The 23,470-nt window shown below is 36.2% G+C and overlaps 1 protein-coding gene across 1 annotated transcript in view; it reads left to right on the top strand.

Moving 5' to 3' along the window:
- The window catches only part of SCAF8 (SR-related CTD associated factor 8), a 79,336-nt gene extending 56,149 nt beyond the window's left edge, over positions 1 to 23,187 (top strand). Inside the window, 11 exon segments of the mRNA XM_082855881.1 lie at positions 964 to 1,095; positions 1,354 to 1,466; positions 2,913 to 3,106; positions 6,251 to 6,351; positions 9,065 to 9,178; positions 10,147 to 10,303; positions 12,153 to 12,286; positions 13,906 to 14,050; positions 15,799 to 15,867; positions 18,446 to 18,664; positions 19,895 to 23,187. Coding sequence (XP_082712007.1) covers positions 964 to 1,095; positions 1,354 to 1,466; positions 2,913 to 3,106; positions 6,251 to 6,351; positions 9,065 to 9,178; positions 10,147 to 10,303; positions 12,153 to 12,286; positions 13,906 to 14,050; positions 15,799 to 15,867; positions 18,446 to 18,664; positions 19,895 to 21,348 — 2,832 coding nt within the window. The 3' untranslated portion in view covers positions 21,349 to 23,187.
- The last annotated feature ends 283 nt before the right edge of the window (positions 23,188 to 23,470 follow it).

The raw sequence follows: 23,470 nt of genomic DNA, 5'->3' as shown, positions 1-23,470 counted from the left end.
AACAATTAAGATTTAGTTTCTTAGCAACTTTGAAATTTATAATACAATATTGTTTTTTATAATCACTGTGGTTGTATTCCTTTTACATATAGGGAGACAAATTCAGAGTTGGAGTAACTTGGTTCACAATCACAGAGTTTGTAGCAAGGGAACAGTAGTTTTGAGTTGCTCTTTTCTGTTAATTATTATAATAGTCCCCAACTTGTGTACCAACTCTTCTTACTAATCCTCAACACCTGTGAGATCATGTTTTAGGAATGTTTAACTAGGGAGTCATTTCTTCGTAATAATCAGTTTCTCAGTTTTAGTTAACACCATAGTGTATGTAATTGCTAGTCAAGTTCATACTGATTAGTACCATGTAAGCAGTATCCCTATAGCGAGTTGCTGTAATTCTAGTCCTAGGGGGGCAAAAAGGTTTAAATTTTAGTTTTTCCTATAATTAGGCTGCGTTGCCTAACTTTTATTAGTCTTTCTGAAATATTTTACATATTTGAGTACTTCCTTATACTCTTTTGTCAATTCCTAGAGGTGGAGGTTGAAAAAGACCCAAGTTGAGAACTGATTTTGCAAGATCAGTGATTTTGATATTGGGGTTTGAGCTTCATTTTGCTTCTACACGTGCAGTTGGGTGACTTAGTTCTTTATATATCATTCATGATACAGTCCCTTTATTCTTGGTAGTTTATATTTTCCACAATATAAAATTTGTTTGGAGACCTACTTTATCTTACCATTCTTTCTAGTGTTATAATATCTCCCTTTTATGGAGGTATTCTGTGCTTTTAAGTAAACTTGGATTTATACAAAAGTGCCATTTTAGATTGATCATAAAAGATGTAATGGGATTTCTTTAGGTATTGGGCTCCTTTTTAAAATTGTAATTGTGATGTTTCATTTGTAACAATATTCATAATATTCATTATTTCCCAATGTTTGTGTGTTTGTGTACATTCTCAATAGGCAACTCCTCAGGATAGTCAAGAAGGAACATTTGGGTCAGAGCATTCTGTGTCACCATCACAAGGGAGCAGTCAACAGCATTTCCTTGAACCTGAAGCAAATTTGGATGATTCCATAGATATTCAGCAGCAGGTAAAAAGTAAATGTTTTTCTGGGGCATAAATTTATAAAATTAATTACAGAAAAAAAATCTTAAAATATAGTAATAATTTTTATTGTATGTAAATAATGTAAACCTGAATGGTTTTTTCCTACTCATTAAGCTCCACATTCTTACCATTTTACTATTAGTCATTAATGCTACTATGGTGAATATTTTGTAAGGCAGAATTACCAATACACACTGAATCTCAACCAGGCATTTTGTCTGCTGTTCTTTTGACTTTCAAGGATATGGATATAGATGAAGGGCAAGATGGAGTAGAAGAGGAGATCTTTGAACAGGAAGCAAAGAAAGTGGCTGTTCGCTCAAGATCAAGAACGCATTCACGATCTCGTTCAAGGTTCTACAATCCTATTTAAGAATAGCTGTGTGCGAACATTTAAATTGTTGGCTTTACTTTTTTGCGTCCTTTATTTCTTTGCATCAAGATTAAAGAAAATGTTTTCTGAGAGTGACATTCTCTCAGGAAGAAGTAATTCAGAACTTCAAAAAACAGAAAATGTGTTCTGTTTTTAATTGGGTGTGGCTGTGGCCATTTATTTGAATGATTTGCATGAGTCACGGCAGTATCACGAGACTTGGATTTGGGGTTATATCTGGTTTTAGTTAATAACATCATGATAGTCAGCTTAGGGTATTATTGCCCCTGAACAACACTTAAATCAAGCTGTAGAGGACCAGTATTAGAAACTCCATTGTATTTCTCACATTCCATTTCATCTCATAATACCAAAAATGCTTATAAAAATAAAACTACAAAAATTATTTTTATAAACATTAAGCATATCAGACTCTTACAAAACATACCCTAGAAATGGGTTTCTTTGTGGGCTGTTCAGCATGGCTGAGGCTCACTAATGTGCATGCTCATTCAGATTGAGTTGGAGGTGCCTTATTCTTAACCTGGTAAATTTTCTTGTAGCATGTGTATATTGTTTTTGCTATAAACTGTCTTAAAACTTAAAGTCATTAATCTTTAACATTTTAATACCCTATTTTCTACACACAAATACCCAGAAAATCTGAACAGCGAATGCTGGAAGAGAGGCAGTGTCCTTGATGACTTTTTCAGTCATTTCTTACGTGTTTCAAGAACTTACTTGTATTTGCCTCTTGCAAATGAGAGCCTGTCAGTTCATCTTTCTCTAAGCTGACCTCTCTGCAGTGAATTACAGTGTTAGTGCTGAAACTTCTTTGTCTTAGCAACTTCTTTATTTGTCTTAGCAACACCTCCCTACTAAGTATTTTGAAGAGAGTTCAATGGCATATGACTGGCAGGAAAAAAGAAACAGTATTTCAGTATCACATTATATTGTAAAGTCAAGCACAGGAGATTTTAGAAATTGAAAACTTGTAAACAGAATTGTATAGTGGCCTAATGTTCTGTTGAAAACATTCTTTGTTTCTTAATTTTAAGAATGTAACATCTTTGTCACCTAAAGAATCTTTTTGTTTTCTTCCATCTTTCATCCCTGTTCTTGACTTTTGTTTGAAAAAAGAGTTGGAAGACCCTAAGAGAAAGTGAGGCCTTACTAGAATCTCTTTCTCTTACTCTTCCTTGTGGTTGTGGTTCAGTAAGAATCATTGCAAACAAACATCTGTGACTAGTGTGGACCTAAGCAGTATAGAGATTTGAGAAAATACATGTTTGATACTTGATTATGCTTGAATGTTTTTTAAAAGGTAGCTAAATACCAGACAGTCTCGCCCCCGCCCCACCTACAAGTGAGAAATTCGATAGAAGAATAACTTTGTCATTAGAAGTAAAATAAGATGTTTTTTGTAGGTCACCAAGAAAACGAAGGTCTAGGTCACGGTCTGGTTCTCGAAAGCGTAAACACAGAAAGCGATCACGCTCTCGCTCTAGAGAAAGAAAAAGGAAATCATCACGTTCATACTCAAGTGAAAGAAGAGCTAGAGAAAGGGAGAAAGAACGACAGAAGAAGGGATTGCCTCCAATTAGATCTAAAACATTAAGTGGTAAGTGACGTACAAGCTTTGGTTTCAATAACATTGAGAAAATAGTATCTGTTACAATGTCTCCCAACCTTATTTTCAGACTAAGAGGTTAAATACCTGTTTTGGTATATGAGTAATTATATTTTTGGGTTTTGTAATGTGATAGAGGAGAAAAGGAAAAGGAATAGCAGTTTCTACTCAAGTACTAAAGTCATTGAGAGTTTTTTTTTTTAATGCTAGTTAGAAAATATGACTTGATTAATGATTTATAAAGTGTCCTAGGCCTCGTGTCTGTTTCATGGACACTGTGACTTGTATGCACAGTGTCCTAACCAATTATGAACACTAGGTCTGTAGGAGTAATTATTATAGGAAGCATGCAAATTTTAAAGCTAATTATAAACTTACTGGATCAGTACTGAAGGAGAGATTTCTCTCGTAAAAACTTTCCCTCCTTTATATGTTAATCTATAATGTATGATTAGAACACATTTGGTAGTAGTGTGAGTTTGTTTTGGGAGAGTGCTGCAGGAGAGTTGACTTGGTAGGCATGTGAGGTCTAGGAAAATAATTTGTAATTAGTGCCAAATTCTGCCTAAACGATTCTTAGCGGGTTATGACTTTTAAGGTGAATCAACAGACTGCAGATGGATAAAGTACATAAAAGGAAGTAAATTGTCATTCTTCGCCAAGAGCGAAACACTGATCAGGTTATCTAATTTCTGAATGTATCCAAATAAACTCCTTCTGCCATGGCGATAGATGAGTAACTGGTATAATTTATAATGCTGAAGCATCCTAGAAATCGAGGCTTAGGATTAAAGGCGACGCCGTCTTACTAAATTCTAGCCGTTTGAACAAGCCTTGACTATCTTTCCAGAATCTTACCTGATTATGAGAGCCATTGTTAATTTAGTAATGTTGACATTCCTAACTCTGAAAGTTTCTATTTATCCCTTAGGGTGAGGGAGAAAATTCAAACATTTTCGTGCTGTCTGATAAATAATGTCAAAAGTCTGATCGTAAAATCTCGACTGTGCCTCCTCCCATGATTGCTATTAGGACGTTCAGAATAACGATTTTTATGATGGGCTTTTACGTGGAGTCTCTCATTTAGTTCCTTACCTAACTTGTCATGTGTCGTTGCCACCGTTTACATAGTTATTGACCGTGGAATTTATTTTCATGGGTAAAACACACAATTAAAAAATTTAGAAAGGACATAAGAAAATACAGTGAGAAGTATATCTTGTCTTTTACCTCAAAACTCTACTGAGAAGCAATAACAATTTGATGTGGTCCCAACACATTTTAAACACATGTGGTAGTGTTTCTCTGCCCATTGGTTCTTAGAACATGAGTTTTCATGAATAGTCCAAGGGCTGTGAAACATCAACAAAGAGTAACATTCTAAGAATCAAGTGTCCCCTTCTCATGGGATGGAGGAGACTCATTACTTTCCTCGGGGGGGAAATGGAGTTGTCCATGGGAAAAATTTGTAGAGAGACAATATCAAAAGAGTAGGGGAAACGTGGAACAGATTTTGGGGAGATTAAGGCAGCTATAATATGTAGAACAGAGTAATGAAGAGGTGGGAACTGTTCAGTGAAAGAGGTCCAGAAATTTGCTAAGGGTTGGTGGTAGGTTGAATAGTGGTCACCCAGAGATGCCCATGTCCAAATCACTGGAGCTTGTAAATATGTTACCTTACATTTGTATATCTGATTAATAAGGATCTTGAGATGGGGAGATTAACTTGGATTATCCAGAAGGGCCCAGTGTAATCCAAGGGTCCTAATAAGAGGGAAACAAGAGGAGAGGGTCAGAGAGAAAAGGTGATGTGAACGTGGAAAGGAGAAAGAGATTGGTAAATGCTACACTGTTGGCTTTAAAGATGGAGGGTTGGGACCATGAGCTGAGGAGTGCAGATAGCTTGTAGAAGCTAGCAAAGGCAAAGAAACAAATTCTCTCCTAGGGCCTCCAGAAGGAATGCAGCCTTGTTGACTCATTTTAGACACCCAGAGCTGTAAGAGAATACCTTTTTGTGTTTTAAGGTACTAAGTTTGTGGTGTTTTGTTACAGCAGCAAAAGAAAACTAATATGTTGCCCTTTGAGACGTTGGTTGAATATTAAGTTATTTATGCACAGGGTAAGACTGCATGAGGCAAAGAACAAAGAGCAGGGAAAGAGCAATTTCCAGGCATCTGTTAGCTGAACAGGTTCCTAAAGCTCACACAGGCCTGGAAGACGTTCAAGTTCTGACCAGCCAGAGTAGAGGGATGGAGACCTGATTGAAACCCACATTCAGTAGAATGTAATGTGAAACCCACATTGCAATGGTGACATCTTAGCTCTAGAGTAAAACCTGCTGTAGGCTGTGTTGTAGATGAAAGATAACCCAAAAGCTGGAGATTTCTTTTTTTTTTAATGACATTGACATAAATCCAAATATATGAAAACTCTGCAAATATATCAGCTGTAAATATTTTTAAAGTCAGTGTTTTCAGGAAAAGGAGATGTTCATGGAGACATGAACAGTGCAGCTCAAAGTAGGCAAGATGTCTCACGTGTAGCATTTATTTCTTAAAGGGAAGTGGCTTCCAGCCCTTAAGTATCCCTAAGTCTTTCATGATAATGAGTTCTAAATTAGCCTTTTCCTTTTTGTATATATATTTTTTGTGTATAATTATTCTTTCCTTAAGGATAAGATTTAACTGTTGATTTAGGAGAAACATCCATTTAATCATTCCAGCACAGAAAGATACTTAAAAGTTACACAGATAGGATTGCAATGAGAAGTGGTTTTGAAACTTTGTTGCACATTAGAATCACCTACAGAATTTTAAAACTCCCAGTTCCTGATCTGTCATACCCCATACCTTCCATCATCTTTTAGAGTGGGTTCCATATATCCACAGGTGACTGATGTGTGCTGCCACGCTTGAGAACAGGTGATAATGCAAGAAGTTGACTTGGCATAGATGTGAATGGGTACCTGGTATTTTAGTTGATTTTAAACATAACATAAAAATGTCTGTTAACAAGTATTTAAAATATACTATCTGAAATTTTAATTTGTTATTGTTACTAGTGTTTTTTCCTCAGCTACTTGAAAGAAGTAGCTGTCTATGTGATTTGGGTTATTCCTCTCTTATATCTTGACAGTATGCAGTACTACTCTGTGGGTTGGTCAGGTAGACAAGAAGGCAACACAGCAAGATTTAACCAACCTGTTTGAAGAGTTTGGACAGATTGAATCCATTAATGTAAGTATCAGTTCTTAAATAATTTAAAGTTAAAAAAAATAGGGAGTTTTCAGAGTCACTTTGGTTCCTAATTAGCCCAGCAATATCTGCCTTTAATCAAATTTTAAAAGGATTGTTTGACTCTAATCGTTTTTATGTTTACTCTGCTGTTGCTTATCTCTCTGCTTAATTAATTTTCCTTTTTTAAATGGAAGTCTAACAAAATATTCTTAGGAGTTTTATAGCAATGTAATAGCACTTGATTCCTAAAAACATCGAATGTTTGAGTTAGCAGGAACCGTATTTGTGATATTGTTTAATTTCTTTTTTAATGAAAGTGAAGAAACTGAGTTAGAATTGTAACCACCTGCACACGAGCACCTAGGTAGTGGTGGGGACACGACTGGACTCGAGGCCCCAGTCTTTTGCCAGCCTCTTCCTCTCAGAGCAAACCTGAGGCAAGAAAACCTGTGTGGCCACAGCATAGCTCTGTCACTCCTCAGCTTGATTCTTTCAGTGTACCCAGTGTCCACCTTTGAGTATTTTCTTCCTCCTGCAGGGCTATTGTTTTTCCTTGAGGCTAAAGATAATGGAGTAGTCATTTGAGGAGTCTTGTTCCTTAACTCTCTGATTTTATTCACTGTTATTATACTTTTATGTCTTTTGGACCTTTTTATCATTATTTACCAGGAAATTGGCTGGTTCTCCTTTCTAGTCTTATATTCCTTATATTCTCAACATTCCTTATATGGCCAAACTTGACTTTTTGGTATTAATAACAGCACTCTTTATTTAAATTGAATTTGACCATTTTGTATTTTACTTTCAACTATGTATGATCTCATTGGAGCCTCACAAGAAGCTGGTTAAGTAATTCAAATATTGTTATTTTACCAGTGAGGAATCTAAATGATTTGTCTAAGTTACACAGATAATAAATAGTTGATTGATTGGTTAATTAATAGGTAATTGGCTGAGTGTTTCAACTTAGGTATTTCAGATTCCTCTTTTTACACCATGAAAGTGTTGTAGGCTTCTCTTTTCGTCTTTTTAAATTTCACCTGTCAGAACATAAGTAATCTCTGAGTCTGTGATCATATAACCTCTGAAATTTTTTCTGATTTTCTGCTGCCTTTAAACTAGTGGTTCTCAGCTCTAGCTGCATATCAGAAACGGGTTGACATTTGAAAAAATAGGGATGCCCATTATCAGTACCTTTAGGTTCTTATCAAAGTGCCATAATTACGCAGGTGATTTTGATGCAAAGCCAGGAATCACTGCTCTGAACAGATCCCAAATCCAAGTAGCATTTTGTATTTTCACGTTGCTTATGACATTTGTAGTCTTTCTTATACTACAGTCATTTGGACATTAGTTTGCCTTGTCTCCCTCTTCTTCTGTATTACCTTTTAAGAGTGTAGTACTTAAAAGTAATAGGCACTGGGCTTCCCTGGTGGCGCAGTAGTTGAGAGTCCGCCTGCCGATGCAGGGGACCCGGGTTCGTGCCCCGGTCTGGGAAGATCCCACATGCCGCGGAGCGGCTGGGCCCGTGAGCCATGGCCGCTGAGCCTGTGCGTCCGGAGCCTGTAGCTCCGCAACGGGAGAGGCCACAACGGTGAGAGGCCCGCGTACCGCAATAAAAAACAAACAAACAAAACAAAACAAAACAAAAGTAATAGGCACTAAGTTATTTTGTGAACTGAAGTGTACTGAATGGCTAGTGATAAAATCCAGGGTTTGAAAAATTAATGGAAGATTTATAAACCTTTCACTTCGTTTTGGGGGAGTTTGAAGACTGAGAAAAGTCCATTAGATTTAGCATTTAGTAGGTCATTAGCTCGAAGAAAATATTTTCGGTGGGTTGGTAAGGGGTTAGATCTACATTGCAAGAGATGAATTATATAAGGGGTTGGATAGACTTCTCTTTCGAGAAATTTGGTATTAAAGTGACAGCTGTTAGCAAGGCTGAGGGAAGCGTTACTTTGACAGCGAGAGCTTATTAGGTATTAAGTACTAACAAAGTGATAGAATACCTTTTGAGTTCTTCATAAAGAAACCGAAATGCTCTGTGTATTTTTCTGAGTTAATACATTAAAGATAATTTTATGATCTGGTAGTTAATAGAGTAGTTAAATGCTTTGTAAATAAACCTCTTGAGATCCTTACACTGAGGCTATCTTCTTATTCATATTAAAATCTTTGTCCAGAAGTACTTGGACAAAGTTAAGTTTTATAAAATTGAAAAGCTTTAGTTTTATTATTTGTTGTAGATTTTGGACTTTATATTAAGGATAAGATACTTCCCCAAAACAAAAATCCTTCTCACATTACTCAACATAACATTTGGCAGAATTTAAATACTACTGTAAATAAATAGTATGCCTTCAAATATGTTGGCCGTACAGTATTGTTTTCCTTTTATCTGGTGGTATTATATACACATCTATACATTGCTTTGTTTTAATAGCTCTTCATTGTGTGTTAAAACTTTAGTTGACACGTGATATTCAAGATTTCACATATATCATGGCTTAGAATGAGACCCAACTAGCTTCTGAATTTTTTTTTCAACTGATTGTGCTTGAATTTTACCAATAAACAGATAGCTGGAGGAAGAAAAGGGGAAACAATTCAGTATTAATAATCAATATTCTGTTCCATTAAAACTATAAAATGCCAGAAATGACTTGCCCTCCTCATACACCCTTTCTAAAGAAAATAATTTTTTTAATAGATGATTCCTCCCAGGGGCTGTGCTTATGTCTGCATGGTTCATCGACAAGATGCATTTCGGGCTCTTCAGAAACTTAGTTCCGGGTCATATAAAATTGGGTCCAAGGTCATTAAGGTGAGATTGGGGGGCACGTGCTCTTATTTTATTGGATTGTTAGAATGTTTCCTGTATTTAATTCATCTTCTTCTTTAATGTTGTAGGCAAACCTTGACAAATTTATTATTTTAGTATTGTTAAATTATAGAATTTGGCTATAGGTAAAACAATAACCAAAACTTTATTCAAGCAGTTCCTCAAAATCACACATGCACAGTATTCTTAGTCAACCCGGGCACCATTTTATGAGCAGAACTTTTTCATTTTTACAAGTTTGTCTTTCATTCACTCCTTCCCAATGCTTCCTAATCCTACCCCTTAATTACATTATTAACGTCTCCTTTTTAACATCTTGTCTTATACAACTCAGGCCCTTGTGAAGGGTTTATTTATGTATATTTGTTTCCTCTTAGTCTTTGAGTATTTATTGTGTATTTTTCCATTTTTACTTCTTATAACTAATTTACATTTTATTTCTGCTATTTGGAGTTAATTTATTCCATAGTTTTAGCAACTGAATTAAAAATTTTTAAATTACTTTCAAGGGAGTTAATATGCCCATGCTTTCTCATTTTATGGCAGAGAGTTTATGTAAGCTAAAGTGTCACTGGTCTCTTGGAGTACCAAGATTTTGTTTAACTATTCTAATTATCGCTAATGTAGGTTGACATTTTTATGGTGAAAAGTAGATTTGGTTTATTTCTGGAAATGTGTTGTTTTAAGGCCATAGTAAGAAGTGGAAATAAATCCCATATTATAAATACCACCGCTATCTAATGCAGGTTTTATTTTACAAACAAAATCAGAAAATACATGGAAAAAATTTCATTGGCTACTGTTGTTCCAGCAGTGATGCTTTGCCTGTCCAGCTGATTTTTAAAACTAATTTTATTCATATTTGCATTGTTAGCATATGATTTTGTATGTTTTACCTTGTTTTTACAGTAAACATGAGCTTTCTTTTTTCCTCTCCTCATTCCTGATAGATTGCCTGGGCTTTAAACAAAGGTGTAAAAACAGAATACAAACAATTCTGGGATGTGGATCTTGGAGTAACATATATACCATGGGAAAAAGTTAAAGTGGATGACTTGGAAGGTTTTGCAGAGGGAGGCATGATTGATCAGGAAACTGTAAATACTGGTAAGAGCCCTGTGGGTAGTTTTATTGTTTAAAAATATGCTTGAGGGGTTGTAATTGATAAGAGTTTTACATGTTGGGGTGAATTGTGTTTATTTCCTGGATCTTCCCCATCCTGCAAAAGAGGGGAAAAAGTGAAACATTACCCTGTTCAATGTGTATACTTAATGGGATCTATTTCATAAATGTCAGAGTATATAGATAGTGTTCTAAAACTCTAAATGTAGCATTTTTATGTATGTCTTTTATGAGAGCATTGTGTATATGGAGGCTTGTAAAGACTGATTTTTTCAGTCACTTGAGTTTCAGTGAGAACCGGGGATTTAGGAAATTCCTTTAAAAAACTTCCTAGACTATTTTGATTAGTATCTATGTTGAGAATGCCAGGAATAGAATCTCAGAGAGCTGTAGTTCAGATTCATGCTGCTTTAGAAAGCTTATAGCCAAGGGATAATCTGGCCCGTTCTTTTGAAAAATTTGTCTTTTTGTTTTAAAATTTTTCAGTTATAAATTCACAGAATAATGGATGCTTGGGAAAGAATTGAAATATGTTATACTTATTTCTTGATATCTTAGCTCTTCTACCAAAATTAGCTAATTTTCAGAATAGTATTTTTGTTCTCAGGCCAATGTACATATTTTCAAACACTTCTTCAGTTGTTTTCTTCTTGTCATTCTCTCTCACTGTCTTTCTCTCTCCTTTTTGGATGGATGTTCCTCCAGAACATTTATTCATTCAAAAAATATTTCAGTTCCTACTGTGTGCCAGGCATAACTTTAGGAGCTGGGATTATAGCAGTGAGACAGACAAAAATCCTTCCTCTCTTGGAGTGCACATTGTAGTACAGGGGTTGACAACAGCCCATGGGCCAGATCTTACTGGCAGCCTGTTCAGTAAATAAAGTTTTATTGAAACACAGCCATGCTCAGTTGTGTTTACCTATTGTATATGACTTTTTAAAATTCAACAACAGTTGAGTCATTGTAACAGAGAACACATGGCCCACACAATCTAAAATACTTACAAATAGGAAGAGTTTGCCAACCCATGTTCTAGTGGGAAAAAAATGGATAATAAATAAGATAGATAAACTAGGTAGTATTTCAGTGTTGGTTAAGTTCTAAGAAGAAAAAACAGGGAAAGGGGATAGGCAGTATGGGTGTGGAGCTATTGGAGTTTTAAGTGGTTGAAGAGGGTCTAATGGAGAAGGTGGTATTCAGAGGTGTGAGACATGCAGCTATCTGGGTAAGAGTGTTTCATACAGAGAGAACAGCAAGCGCCAAGTCTGTTAGAAAGTCGTGAGACCAGTATGGTTTGAGCATAATGAGGAGTGAGTAGTAGGAGATGAAGTCAGAGAGGTGCAGAGGGGCGAAGTCATGTGGTCTTACTAGTCATTCTCATGACTTTGAGCTTTAAGGGAGGCGAACCTCTGGAGGAACCTCTTTGTTCTATTTTTGCATTTTTTTGTATTTTCAGAAAGATCTTTCTGTACTGGGTTAGTACTTGTTGTTTCCCCTTATGCCTTATGACAAAATATAGAATAAGGTTGGTTTGTCTTAAGTCAGACAGCCTTTGAGATACGTATCTGTTATATCCCTTTTAAGTGTTTTCTCTAGACTGAATATTTTAGTGTCTTTGATTTGTGCCTCATGTCATGCTGCTTTGAACTCCTTAGTACCCTAATCAGATTTATCTCAGCAGAACCAAATAGGTTGGCACCAACAGCTGTGGGCACACCTTAAAGATGTGCCAAGGTAGATGAAGGACTATTCAGATGTGAAATAAATGTGTACATATAAAATGAAAAATTGCACCTATCCAGAGGAAATCAATTTCAAATATTTTGTTTAGAGTGGGAGAGTGTGAAAAGCTCAGAACCCGTTAAAGAGACGGTCCAGACAACTCAGAGCCCACCTCCAGTTGAAAAGGAGACAGTGGTCACAACCCAGGCAGAGGTTTTCCCTCCACCTGTTGCTATGTTACAGGTTAGTGCTGGGTGTTTTTTTATTGTTTAATGTGGTGTTTTACAGTTTTGTTTTTACTCACATCTTTACTTCATAAAACTTGGAAGAAATTATCCAAAATATATTAATATTAAATATAAGCATTTTTGAAATTTTCCTTTTAGAAAAAGTGCAATTCATATTTAAATGTTTATTTATTGAACAAATATTTATTGATTGCCTGCTCTGTGACATTCACTGTTCTAGGCACCTGGAATAGGGATACATCAGTGGGGAAAAAAAACAAACACAAATCCCTTCCCTTACGGAGAGTTTGTTCTCAATAGGGGAGACAGAAAATATAAAATTAATAAGTTTATAAGATACTGTGGAGGGGAGAAGGTAGTACAAGGGTCATCAAGAGTGCCTGGGTAGGTGTTTAAAATTTTAAATAAAATGGTGAGGTAGACTTAATTGAGAACAAGACATTTGAGCCACAACTTAAAGTTGCTGGGGCAGTTAGTCACGTGGCTATCTGAAGCAAGCGTCGGAGGCAGAGGGAACAACCAGTGCAAAGGCCTGCAGCCAGGAGCATGCTTCGTGTGTTCCTGGAATAACAAGCGGACAAGAATAAAGTGAGTGAGAGGCAACTTAGTGTAAGTGAGACCTCTAGGGGGACTTCGGTTTTCACTCTGAGATGGGGAGCCATTAGAGGACTTTGAAGAAAGGAGTGACTCAGTCTGGCTTAGAGTTTTAAAGGATTACACTGGCAACTATTTTGAGAATAGAATAGTGGGCATTGATAAAAGCAAAGAGACCAGTTAAAAGTTGCAGCAATCCAGGTGAGAGATGATGGTGGCTCAGACTGGACTGATGGCAGTGAAGGCAACGAGAAGTCGTCAGATCCTAGGTGTATTGTCATGGTGTGGCCAGTGCGCGTGGTTAGATTTGAGTTGTGAGGAAGAGCGGAGGCAAGGTTTTTGGTCTGAGAAATTGGAAAGATGGAGTTACCATTATCTGAGAATGAAAAAGACTGTGGAAGTGTGGTTTGGGAAGGACAGTTGGGAGTTCAGTTTTATGCGTGTGAAGTTTGAAGTGTCTTTCTAGACAGCAAAGTTGAGATGTTGAATAGACCATTGATACAGTGTGAACTTTAGGAGAGGGGTACAGCCATGCCATAATACAGATAAATATTTGGGAATTGTTGTACCTAGGGTGAGTAAAAGAATTTATGATTAAGAGTAGAAAACAAACTAATGAGAAATTCAAGCCATTTTAAAGCTGTTAGTGACATGCTTCCTAATGGTGATTAGATTGCATAATATAGCTAGGTATTATAAACTTAGTAGGAGATGGCAGTGTAAAGTTGAGCGTGGTGTTCACTGTTGAAGTAGGTGCCCACATCTTTGCGTCACTCGACTGTGAGGTAGCTTTCACAATCTCTGCATATACTGTTTGTTGAAAAATACTGTCTTGCTTTTACCTCAAGTAAGTTCACTTATAAGAATACAAAAAGGAAGGAAAAAAACCAAAACAATATAATGACATTTGTTACTTTCCTATAAAAGAAACAGAAATAATTTATCTTTGGTTGTCCTAAGATGTAATCGTTGCAGATGGATAAAATGATACATGGACTTTTTATTTTCTATCCACAAAAGATTCCAGTAGCTCCAGCAGTGCCTACAGTTAGTTTAGTCCCACCAGCATTTCCTGTGTCAATGCCAGTTCCTCCTCCTGGATTCAGTCCAATTCCTCCACCGCCTTTTCTCCGCGCAAGTTTTAACCCTTCACAACCACCTCCTGGTAAGAAATTTTCATCTTATCGTTTCAACTCTATTTAGAATATCATTTAAAATGTTCTTTTTCCAGGTTTAAACGCTGTAGAGCAGTGATTCTCAAACCATAGCTTACATGCAAATCACTTGGAGGGCGTGGTAAAGCACAGGTTGCTGGCCCAGCCTCCTTTTGAGTCAGTGGAACTGAGGTGGGGCAGGACAGTTGCATTGCGAACAAGTGTCCAGCTGATGCATATTGTTGCTGGACCACACTTTAAGAAGCACTGACAGAAAAGAAATGGAATCCTTTAAAATCATTGAAATGCCTTAAGATGATTTAAAATTCATGTTGAAGTTTTTATATAAAAGTTCTCTATAGTTATCACCCATTCATCAGAAAGTATGCATTAAATTATATAGATTAGTCCTCCTAAAAATGATTAGATTTCCATTTTGACATTAGAAATTATAGTATATCTTAAAATGCTAATTGAATTCATAATACTTTTTTTGACCTAATAAATTATAGATAAACAAGTTCCTTGAATCGTTTCTAGGTAAAAACTATAGGTTACTTAACATTTATCAATTAAATATAAATAATTGCTTACATAGGTTAGAGATAGAGCTTTTCGTATTAGGTCGTGGAAGGCTTAGACAAATAAAGGAGAGAGATAATACAAGGGATCAAACGATATATGTTGTTTTTCAGAACTATTTTTTTTGAACTTCATGAATTATTTGTGTACTATAGAAAAGAAGTACTGAATTGACTTCTGTAATTTAAGTTCTTAGTCATTGAATAGAGTTCCTAAAAACTGTCAACAAGGCCAAAAAGTAAATTCATTGTCTGAAAACGGTTGTAATTTGTCATGTAATGTAAATTTTTTAAATTACAGTTTAATACATAATTTGAAATTGATGCAGATTTTAATAAGAACTTTATCTTTTAATATTTTAAATATTGGAAAACTACTCATCAGATATCTTCAATCACAAATCTGTATTTGTGATTGAAAATTAAAATTTTTTCTCAGAAGGTATTTTTAAATGATTTTTTCAAAAACCATACCACATGGATTTTATAGAGTTTTTATCTAGCATTCATTTGTTGAAAACCACATATCTTTTTTCCCCGTTATTCTTAGCCGCTATTTTCTATTGGAATTTAATGGTAGCTCTATATTTTAAAAATGCAGGGAAGCAGGTTTATAGTTTGATCATATGATATTTAAAATCATAAAACAGCCAATATTAAATTTATTTTATTTATTCCTTATTTTTTATTAAGATTTGTTTCAGTGCTCAAAATAAAATGTAACATCCAAGGTTAATAAAAGTATTCTGATATAGTGGGTAAACAGCATATGCATCAGAGAAGTACAGTAGCACATTTTACAGATGACATTATTGCATATAATGTTATCAGCCGCTTGAAATACAATGTTTAACTTCCCGTACAGTCACCATGCTAACATATAAACAGGTTGCCTAGCTTGACTTAATCATTGATTTTACAGCATCACAGAGCATGCCAAGTAAATAAGTAGTATATGCTCATGATGGGGCTCTCTGTGCTTTACTTAGCTTACGGAGGATCAAATAAGGTAGTGTATATAAAAGTAATTTTTTAAATGGAAAATATATTCATAAATATGAGGTAGTAATGACTGTTTTAAGAATGTAGGATTTCATTTATAGCTGTTGGAATGTTTGATTTAAAAGAAAGTAACACTTTTTGTTATTTTATTTTTGGTCTTTTTTTTTTCCATGTAGGTTTCATGCCACCTCCAGTTCCACCACCTGTTGTACCACCACCTACTATTCCACCAGTAGTACCAACATGTGAGTTTTCTACTTTAAGAATTTTCTTTCTTTATGATAGTGATAATGTGTTGGTTCTCATTTTTGTGAATTATTGTTAATTTTTTTATCATAGAAGTTTTCAGACAAATGCATTTTTTGGGTTAAATGATTTCTAACAAATTAACAGTATCATATGACAGTTCAGATTTGCTCTGTTGTATCAAATTTGTGTTTTTTGTTTTATGTATAAAATGTCTTAATCTAGAGCAGCCCCACCCACACCCCCCTTTTTAAAAATGCTTCATGTCTTTGACTTGTTGAAAAGCAGTTCACTTCTGTATGCAAGATCCCAAATAATGGGTTTGGTTTTTTTGCATCTTTGTGGTATCTTCCTTGAATCTCCTGCAAATAGAAAGTCTTTAGCACCATAGGCTTGTTTAGAATATGCTTCAACTTTTTTGATAAGAATACTTAACAAGTGGGGTGCTGTGGACTTGATATTATATCACATCAGGAGCCTGTGCAGTGCCTTCATGTCCCACTTTTTTTTTTTTGCGGTACACAGGCCTCTCACTGTTGTGGCCTCTCCCATTGCAGAGCACAGGTTGCAGACGTGCAGGCCCAGCGGCCATGGCTCACGGGCCCAGCCGCTCCGCGGCATGTGGGATCTTCCCGGACCAGGGCACGAACCTGTGTCCCCTGCATCGGCAGGCGGACTCTCAACCACTGCGCCACCAGGGAAGCCCGTCCCACTTTTAATGATGTCATAATGGATCAGAGCATTCAGATAGTGGGACCTGGTCATTTAAAAAAGTTGCCCTTCAAATTTTCATCAGATGGTTTCGTCTTTTGATTATTATTGCTGAATCTACTTTTCATTAGTTGCAAAGTGGTGACCTTCCGAATTTTGTAATTCCTTCCACATTTCTTAGCAGGGATTTTTTCTGTAAAGAAAAACTTTCTCTTATCAACTAGTAAGTATTTAGTTACCTTGAAGTACAGTTGTACAGGAAAAGCTAAATTCTTGCCTGTAAGTGCAATTTTTCAGAGTAATGAGTTCTATGGATATTACCTGTGATATCCAGTGACTGAAGGTGGGGGAGGATTTCTCTTATTTCTCCTTCTCCACTCCCTTCCCTCTACTTTTTTCTCCTTCACTTTTAGTAGTGTTTATGGATTAATGCATTTTTACTTCCAAGTGGTTGCATTCACCTTTCTTTTTGAAGTTCAGTTTGTTCATTTTTGGACAGTAAGAGCCTTTCATGTTACTTCTCTATTCTTTTGAGATGACTGCATCAGTTTTTGAGAGCTTTTTGGCCTAATACTAGACCAAAGGACTTTATTGTAAAGAGAGTGTATATGATACAGTTTTACGTTTTGGTGTTATAACCCACTTTTCTTCCATTTTTAAACTCTTTTCTCTCCTTCAGTGTTTAGACAACATTAGAATCCTTTTTGTGTTACTGTTGGTTAATTAGGAAGAATTGTTTATTCTTTCTGAAGATTAGAAAAGTGTTCAGAAGCCGTTTCTGAATTCACCATTCACAGAGACTCACCTTACTTAGAGCCTCCCTCCCAGTTGTTTCTCCTTACACTGTTCATTTTGGAAAACCGAGGGTCAATTAAAGGAGAAGGAGAAACACCACTGTGTGCCAGCTGCTCCCCTAATTGTTCACACTGTCTTATCTAATTCTCATAATTCCCATACATGATCCCGGTTGATTTTTATCCCAATTTTACAGCTCTGTTCTGTGCTAACAGTTTGTCTAGGTAGTCCAGAGTTAAATGTGAGGATAACAGTTTCTAAAATCCCAAAGTACATGATTTAGTAGTGTTGTGAAATAAATTTGACTAGAAATTCTGTGTGTGATTTTTATACTCCTCTAGCTTAGTTTTTTAACATACAGGTGACATATACAGAAGAGTTTTTCTACCCGTTCTTTATGCCTTTTTTATATCTTTATAAAAAGGAAATGGTTTTACCTTTTTATGTGTAGTTCTCACCTGATGAGTTTCCTGCCTCATTTGACAAAAGGTAGTGAATGTAAAGACCCTCGTACTTACAGATTCAACGGGATTGGGCAGATTTTCACTCTCATATTTGTTGGTTTTCGCCAGTCATTTCTCTATATTTAGATATTCCCATACTGGCATCCTTGAAAAATTATGATTTTTTTTTAATTGCTGGGATTTTGTTCTGAAGTATGGATCCTTATTTTACTAAACATTTCTCTTGAAAATATTTCTAAAAATTGTTGTTTTTCCCTATTTTTAAAAAATGAAGCTTTCTAAATATAATTTAGCTTCTTCAGGATGACTCATTTGTCACTTTGAGCATCAGTTATTATATAATGTGCTAGGTGATACAGAGATGCCATCAAGTGAAACACTCAAGCTGCCAGAAGTTAGTTTTCATTATAAACGAAATAAAGGGACCAGAAGAGAATTCACATATGTCATGTTAACTGAGCAGTCTTACCAAATAATTGGGGAAAGAGGATAGGAAGTCATTTAAAACTTTGGCAAGACCAGTGTTGGTCATACTTAATATTTTTACCTAGCACATGAATTGATTAGCTAATTAAATCTGAAATATATATTCTCCTTCTTTAAACAGCTTTAGTGCAGCCGCCATTATCTATGACTCCAGAAACTGTGAAAGATGTTGGATTTGGTAGCCTTGTTTTGCCAGGTGGTTCTGTTGCCAGCAGTCTTGCTACTTCCACTCTGCCAGCTGGAAGTGTTTTTAATCCTCCAACTAAACAAGCAGAGCCTGAAGAAAAAGTACCTCATCTTATAGACCACCAGATTTCTTCTGGTGAAAACACCAGATCAGGTAAAAAGAAAAAAGAAATCCCCAGAGATACATAGCTAAATCATAATCACTACTTCTCTATATTGGTGTTTAATTCTTAGGTGCCATGAATGTGTAAAACATTTATCTCCTAAAATTCCTGTTAAAAACAAATTTGGCTTTCTCTTCAGGATAGTATAGATTTTGACACCTTTCCATTAAGACTCCTTTTCCTCCTGTTTTTGGCCTATTGGAACTGTTTTAATGTGTTATCAAAATAAGATTGCACAAAATATGTATACTTACAGAAAGATTAAAACAAACAAGTATTAGTTATAAGTAACTACTACCAGATATCCAGCTAGGTCTAGAAGATAAATATAGTTTTGAAAGCAGCGAGTCCTTTTTTTTTTTTTTTTTTTCCTTCCTGCAACTGTAAAGCAGTTTATTTACTTGCATGATGCCACACACAGGCTTTAAGTAGCAGAGCCAGGAATTAAACTCTCTTTTTTAGATTTTTTAAACCTGCAAGCTCAGTGTTCTTTTGGCTACACTATACATCTTTTTTTTTTTTTCTTTGACATCTTGGAGTATAATTGCTTTACAATGGTGTGTTAGTTTCTGCTTTATAACAAAGTGAATCAGCTATACGTATACATATATCCCCATATCTCCTCCCTCTTGGCGTCTCCCTCCCACACTCCCTATCCCACTCCTCTAGGTGGTCACAAAGCACCGAGCTGATCTCCCTGGGCTATGTGGCTGCTTCCCACTAGCTATCTGTTTTACATTCGGTAGTGTATGTCCATGCCACTCTCTCCCTTCGTCCCAGCTAACCCTTCCCCCTCCCGGTGTCCTCAAGTCCTTTCTCTACGTCTGTGTCTTTATTCCTGTCCTGCCCCTGGATCTTCAGGACCAAAGTCCTTCTTTTATGGCACCACTGTTAGTATATTAAGAATTGTTTGTACTTTAGAAAGACTTTTGTTAAAGGTGGAGAATCAGTATAAAACCTGATATTTTTATTTAACTTAAAAAGATTCATGTAAAGATTTTAGGTAGCAGCCCCACTTATGTTTTAATATTAAATTTCACTACGTATGGTATTAATTTTAGCTTTAATTTTTTAATATCTAGTGTACCTGTGGATTCTTGGGGGGATACAAGTAGCTGATTAAACTAACTGCTGGAAATTATAGCATTAATAATTATAAACATAGTTTCCTTTTCACACCAGAATGATTGTTTGTGTTATTTTTCTTCTTTCCATTTTAGTGATTCCAAATGATGTTTCAGGTGGCTCTGCGATTTTAGGAGGACAGCCGCCAAATGTGACGAACAATTCTGGAATTCTGGGAGTCCAAAGACCAAATGTATCAAGTAATAATGAAATTCTTGGAGTCCGGCCATCTAATGTTTCCAATAGTTCTGGGATTATTGGAGCCCAGCCACCAAATATTCTAAATAACTCTGGAATTTTGGGAATACAGCCACCAAGTGTGTCAAGTAGTTCTGGACTTCTGGGCATGCTACCCCCAAATATACCTAACAATTCCGGACTTATGGGAGTACAGCCACCCAGTGTTCCAAATACTTCTGGACTTTTGGGAACACAGCCACCAGCTGGGCCTCAGAATTTACCCCCTTTAAATCTTTCTAATCAAAGGATGCCTGCAATGCCAATGTTAGACATTCGTCCAGGACTAATACCACAGACACCTGGACCAAGATTCCCTTTAATGCAGCCTGGAATTCCACCTCAGCGGGGACTCCCTCCCCCAGCGGTGCTTGATTCAGCTCTTCATCCACCACCCCGTGGTCCTTTTGCTCCAGGAGATATTTTTAGTCCACCTGAAAGACCTTTTCTAGTTCCTGGAAGACAAAGTGTAGACAACGTTGCTAATCCAGAAAAAAGGATACCACTTGGGAATGATAACATTCAACAGGAAGGAGATAGAGATTACCGGTTTCCTCCCATAGAAACCAGGGAAACCATTAGTAGACCTCCCCCGGTGGATGTTAGGGATGTGGTTGGACGGCCTGTAGATCCAAGAGAAGGTCCTGGAAGGCCTCCATTAGACGGTAGAGATCACTTTGGACGACCTCCTGTAGATATTAGAGAGAACCTTGTGAGGCCAGGCATAGATCATCTTGGTCGAAGAGACCACTTTGGCTTTACTCAAGAGAAGCCCTGGGGGCATAGAGATTTTGACGAGAGAGAGCATCGGGTTCTGCCTGTCTATGGTGGTCCAAAAGGCTTACATGAAGAAAGAGGTAGATTTCGGTCTGGAAACTATCGGTTTGATCCTAGAAGTGGTCCTTGGAACAGAGGATTTGGACAAGAAGTTCACAGAGATTTTGATGACCGCAGAAGACCCTGGGAGAGGCAAAGGGATAGGGATGACAGAGATTTTGATTTCTGCAGAGAAATTAATGGAAGTCGTTTTGGACGAGATAGAATTCAAAACACCTGGGTCCCCCCTCCTCATGCTCGGGTTTTTGATTTTTTTGAAGGGGCCACTTCTCAGCGAAAAGGTGATAATGTGCCTCAGGTTAATGGTGAAAATACCGAGAGACATGCTCAGCCACCACCTTTACCAGCGCAGAGTGATCCTGAACTTTATGAAAAACTGACATCTTCAAGTGAAATAAACAAGGAGAAGAGTGACACAGTTGCTGATATAGAGAGTGAACCAGTGGTAGAAAGCACAGAAACTGAGGGGACATAATCATCACTCAGTAGGTAAAAGATACATTTTGTAAAGTTGTCATCTCTCTGTAATAGATTAATGGCTGACTGGACCATAGTTGTTCACTTTTGTCTGCCAGAATTAAGTTAATCTGATGTTCATGTTCACCTTTCTCTTAAAATAATTGTACAACTGACTTGTATAGACATTGTTCTTAATATGAACATGGTAGGTAAACATTTTTTTATTTTTCTGATAAAATATAAATGTTGCCCCCAGATTCTTTTAACTTCAAGGAAATGAATAACAGCTTGTCAGAGACTTCCTATGGAAGAAAGAATTTTTTAGATACTACCATTAGGTTGGATATGGTAATAGATATATTTCAAAATAGCAAACGGTGGTATATCTTATCCATATCTTTAGGCTGCTGCAGAATTTTAAGGTAATAGACAAAGCTGTGATATTTTATGCAAAGACTGGCTCTAGATATTTGAGGAGCACAATACAGAGATTTTAAAAAGTGATTTTGTAAAATCTACACTATGGTCTCTGTTTCTCCAAAGTAAGTGTTTGTGATTTGTTCCTCATACTGCAGTGAGTAAAAAAGAAAAAAGAAAAAAAGAAAACAACATAAATATTAAAGTACGTTTCAATGTTGGGTGAATTTTGTTTTTAGATGCCAATAAAACTTATTTGTTTGATAACAGTGTTCTAGGAATTGTATTTTTTTAACCTACAGATTCTTAAAACCATGGATCATTAGCAGCATGTGCTTAGTTGTTGCAGAATTTTTCTATTAACTCGTAATAACAACAACAAAGAACCATGTGGTTGAAAAAAGCATGTACTTTGATATAAAAATCATGCAGTCTCATTAGTATGTGTGTAATATCTGTGTATATTTATTGCATAAGTCATACGTAGAGTTTTCTTTCTCTGTACGTCTATTTTCATGCACATACAGAGAAAAATAGGAAGTTGGTAGTTTAGATAATAAAATATTCTTTAAAACTGGATAGAAAATAAGAGCAATTTGGCTAATTGACATTGCTCATAGTTACAGCTCTTAGCCTTTATGATGGTAAAATAAGAAATACTGTAAAGAAATACATTGGCAGTTTGGCCGTTCTCTTTTAATACAGTTAAGCATGAAGCCAGATTTAGCATCAAGCTGAACTCCACGTAAATGCTTGCATTGCTTTGTTTCACACTATTTGCTATTCTGCATAGATAGTGCTTATACTGAAGTACTTACTGGTCACTTGCCTGAAGTGAATTTCTCAGTTGCACAAAATGTAGAGTAGTGTTGGTGGATTTTAAAACATTAACTTGTATACCAGAAACAATGTGTCCGTCATGTGTTTTGTAGGCTCTGCATAATGCTGTTCAGATTAGCCTCCAAGGTAAACTGAGTAGCAGAAAAGTTGGGGATAAGTTTCCTGTTTTATTTATTATTATTATGTTTTTGCTTTTGCTTTTCATTTATTTGCTGTTTGTTTCTCCTTTGGGTTTTACATATATACACATATATATAAAACCATTGGTGTTTTTCCGTTTCTAATGATGGCTTTCATTTGGTCCCATGAACAGTTGCTTTGTCTCCTATTCCAGTAATTCCTCATTGTTCTATTTACCTAAAATTCTTAAGTTACATTTGTCAAGCCCCCCCCACCCCACCCCGCACCAGAAGAAATGATGGAGTACACCAGCCATTGAACGTTGGGTGGTTTTTGCTTCCCTCTGATGATCTATAGATCTTTAAGGATTCTCGCCAAAAATAAAGTCTTTTCTTCTTGTAGGTTCTGAAATAGAAATAGTACGTTATTTATTTTGTTTTTTTGGAAAAGTGGATGAGAGGGGGAGTTTGGTGTTTATTTCTAGGGTAATTGAATTCAGTCCAATAATTTCGAGTTGGTTTCAGATCATTTCCTTGGGGTAATGGGAAAAACTGTGACATTGGTACGAAGTTTTAATATTCTGGAAAGATTTAGCCTTGTCCTTAAGGAAATTACATTAACTGGGATTTCTCTCAAACTACTTTAGTTACATTTATCATTATCAAAATTAAGTGACATTCACTTGGATTAAGTAGCAATAAAAAAGAAAGTGAGACTTTTCAGTGACTTTTGATCCCAAGTTTTTTTTTTATCACCCTTGG

Source organism: Leucopleurus acutus (genome assembly GCF_964270905.1).
Source record: "Leucopleurus acutus genome assembly, chromosome: 15".
Taxonomy (NCBI): Eukaryota; Metazoa; Chordata; class Mammalia; order Artiodactyla; family Delphinidae; genus Leucopleurus; species Leucopleurus acutus.
This window is presented reverse-complemented; position numbering and strand designations above follow the sequence as displayed.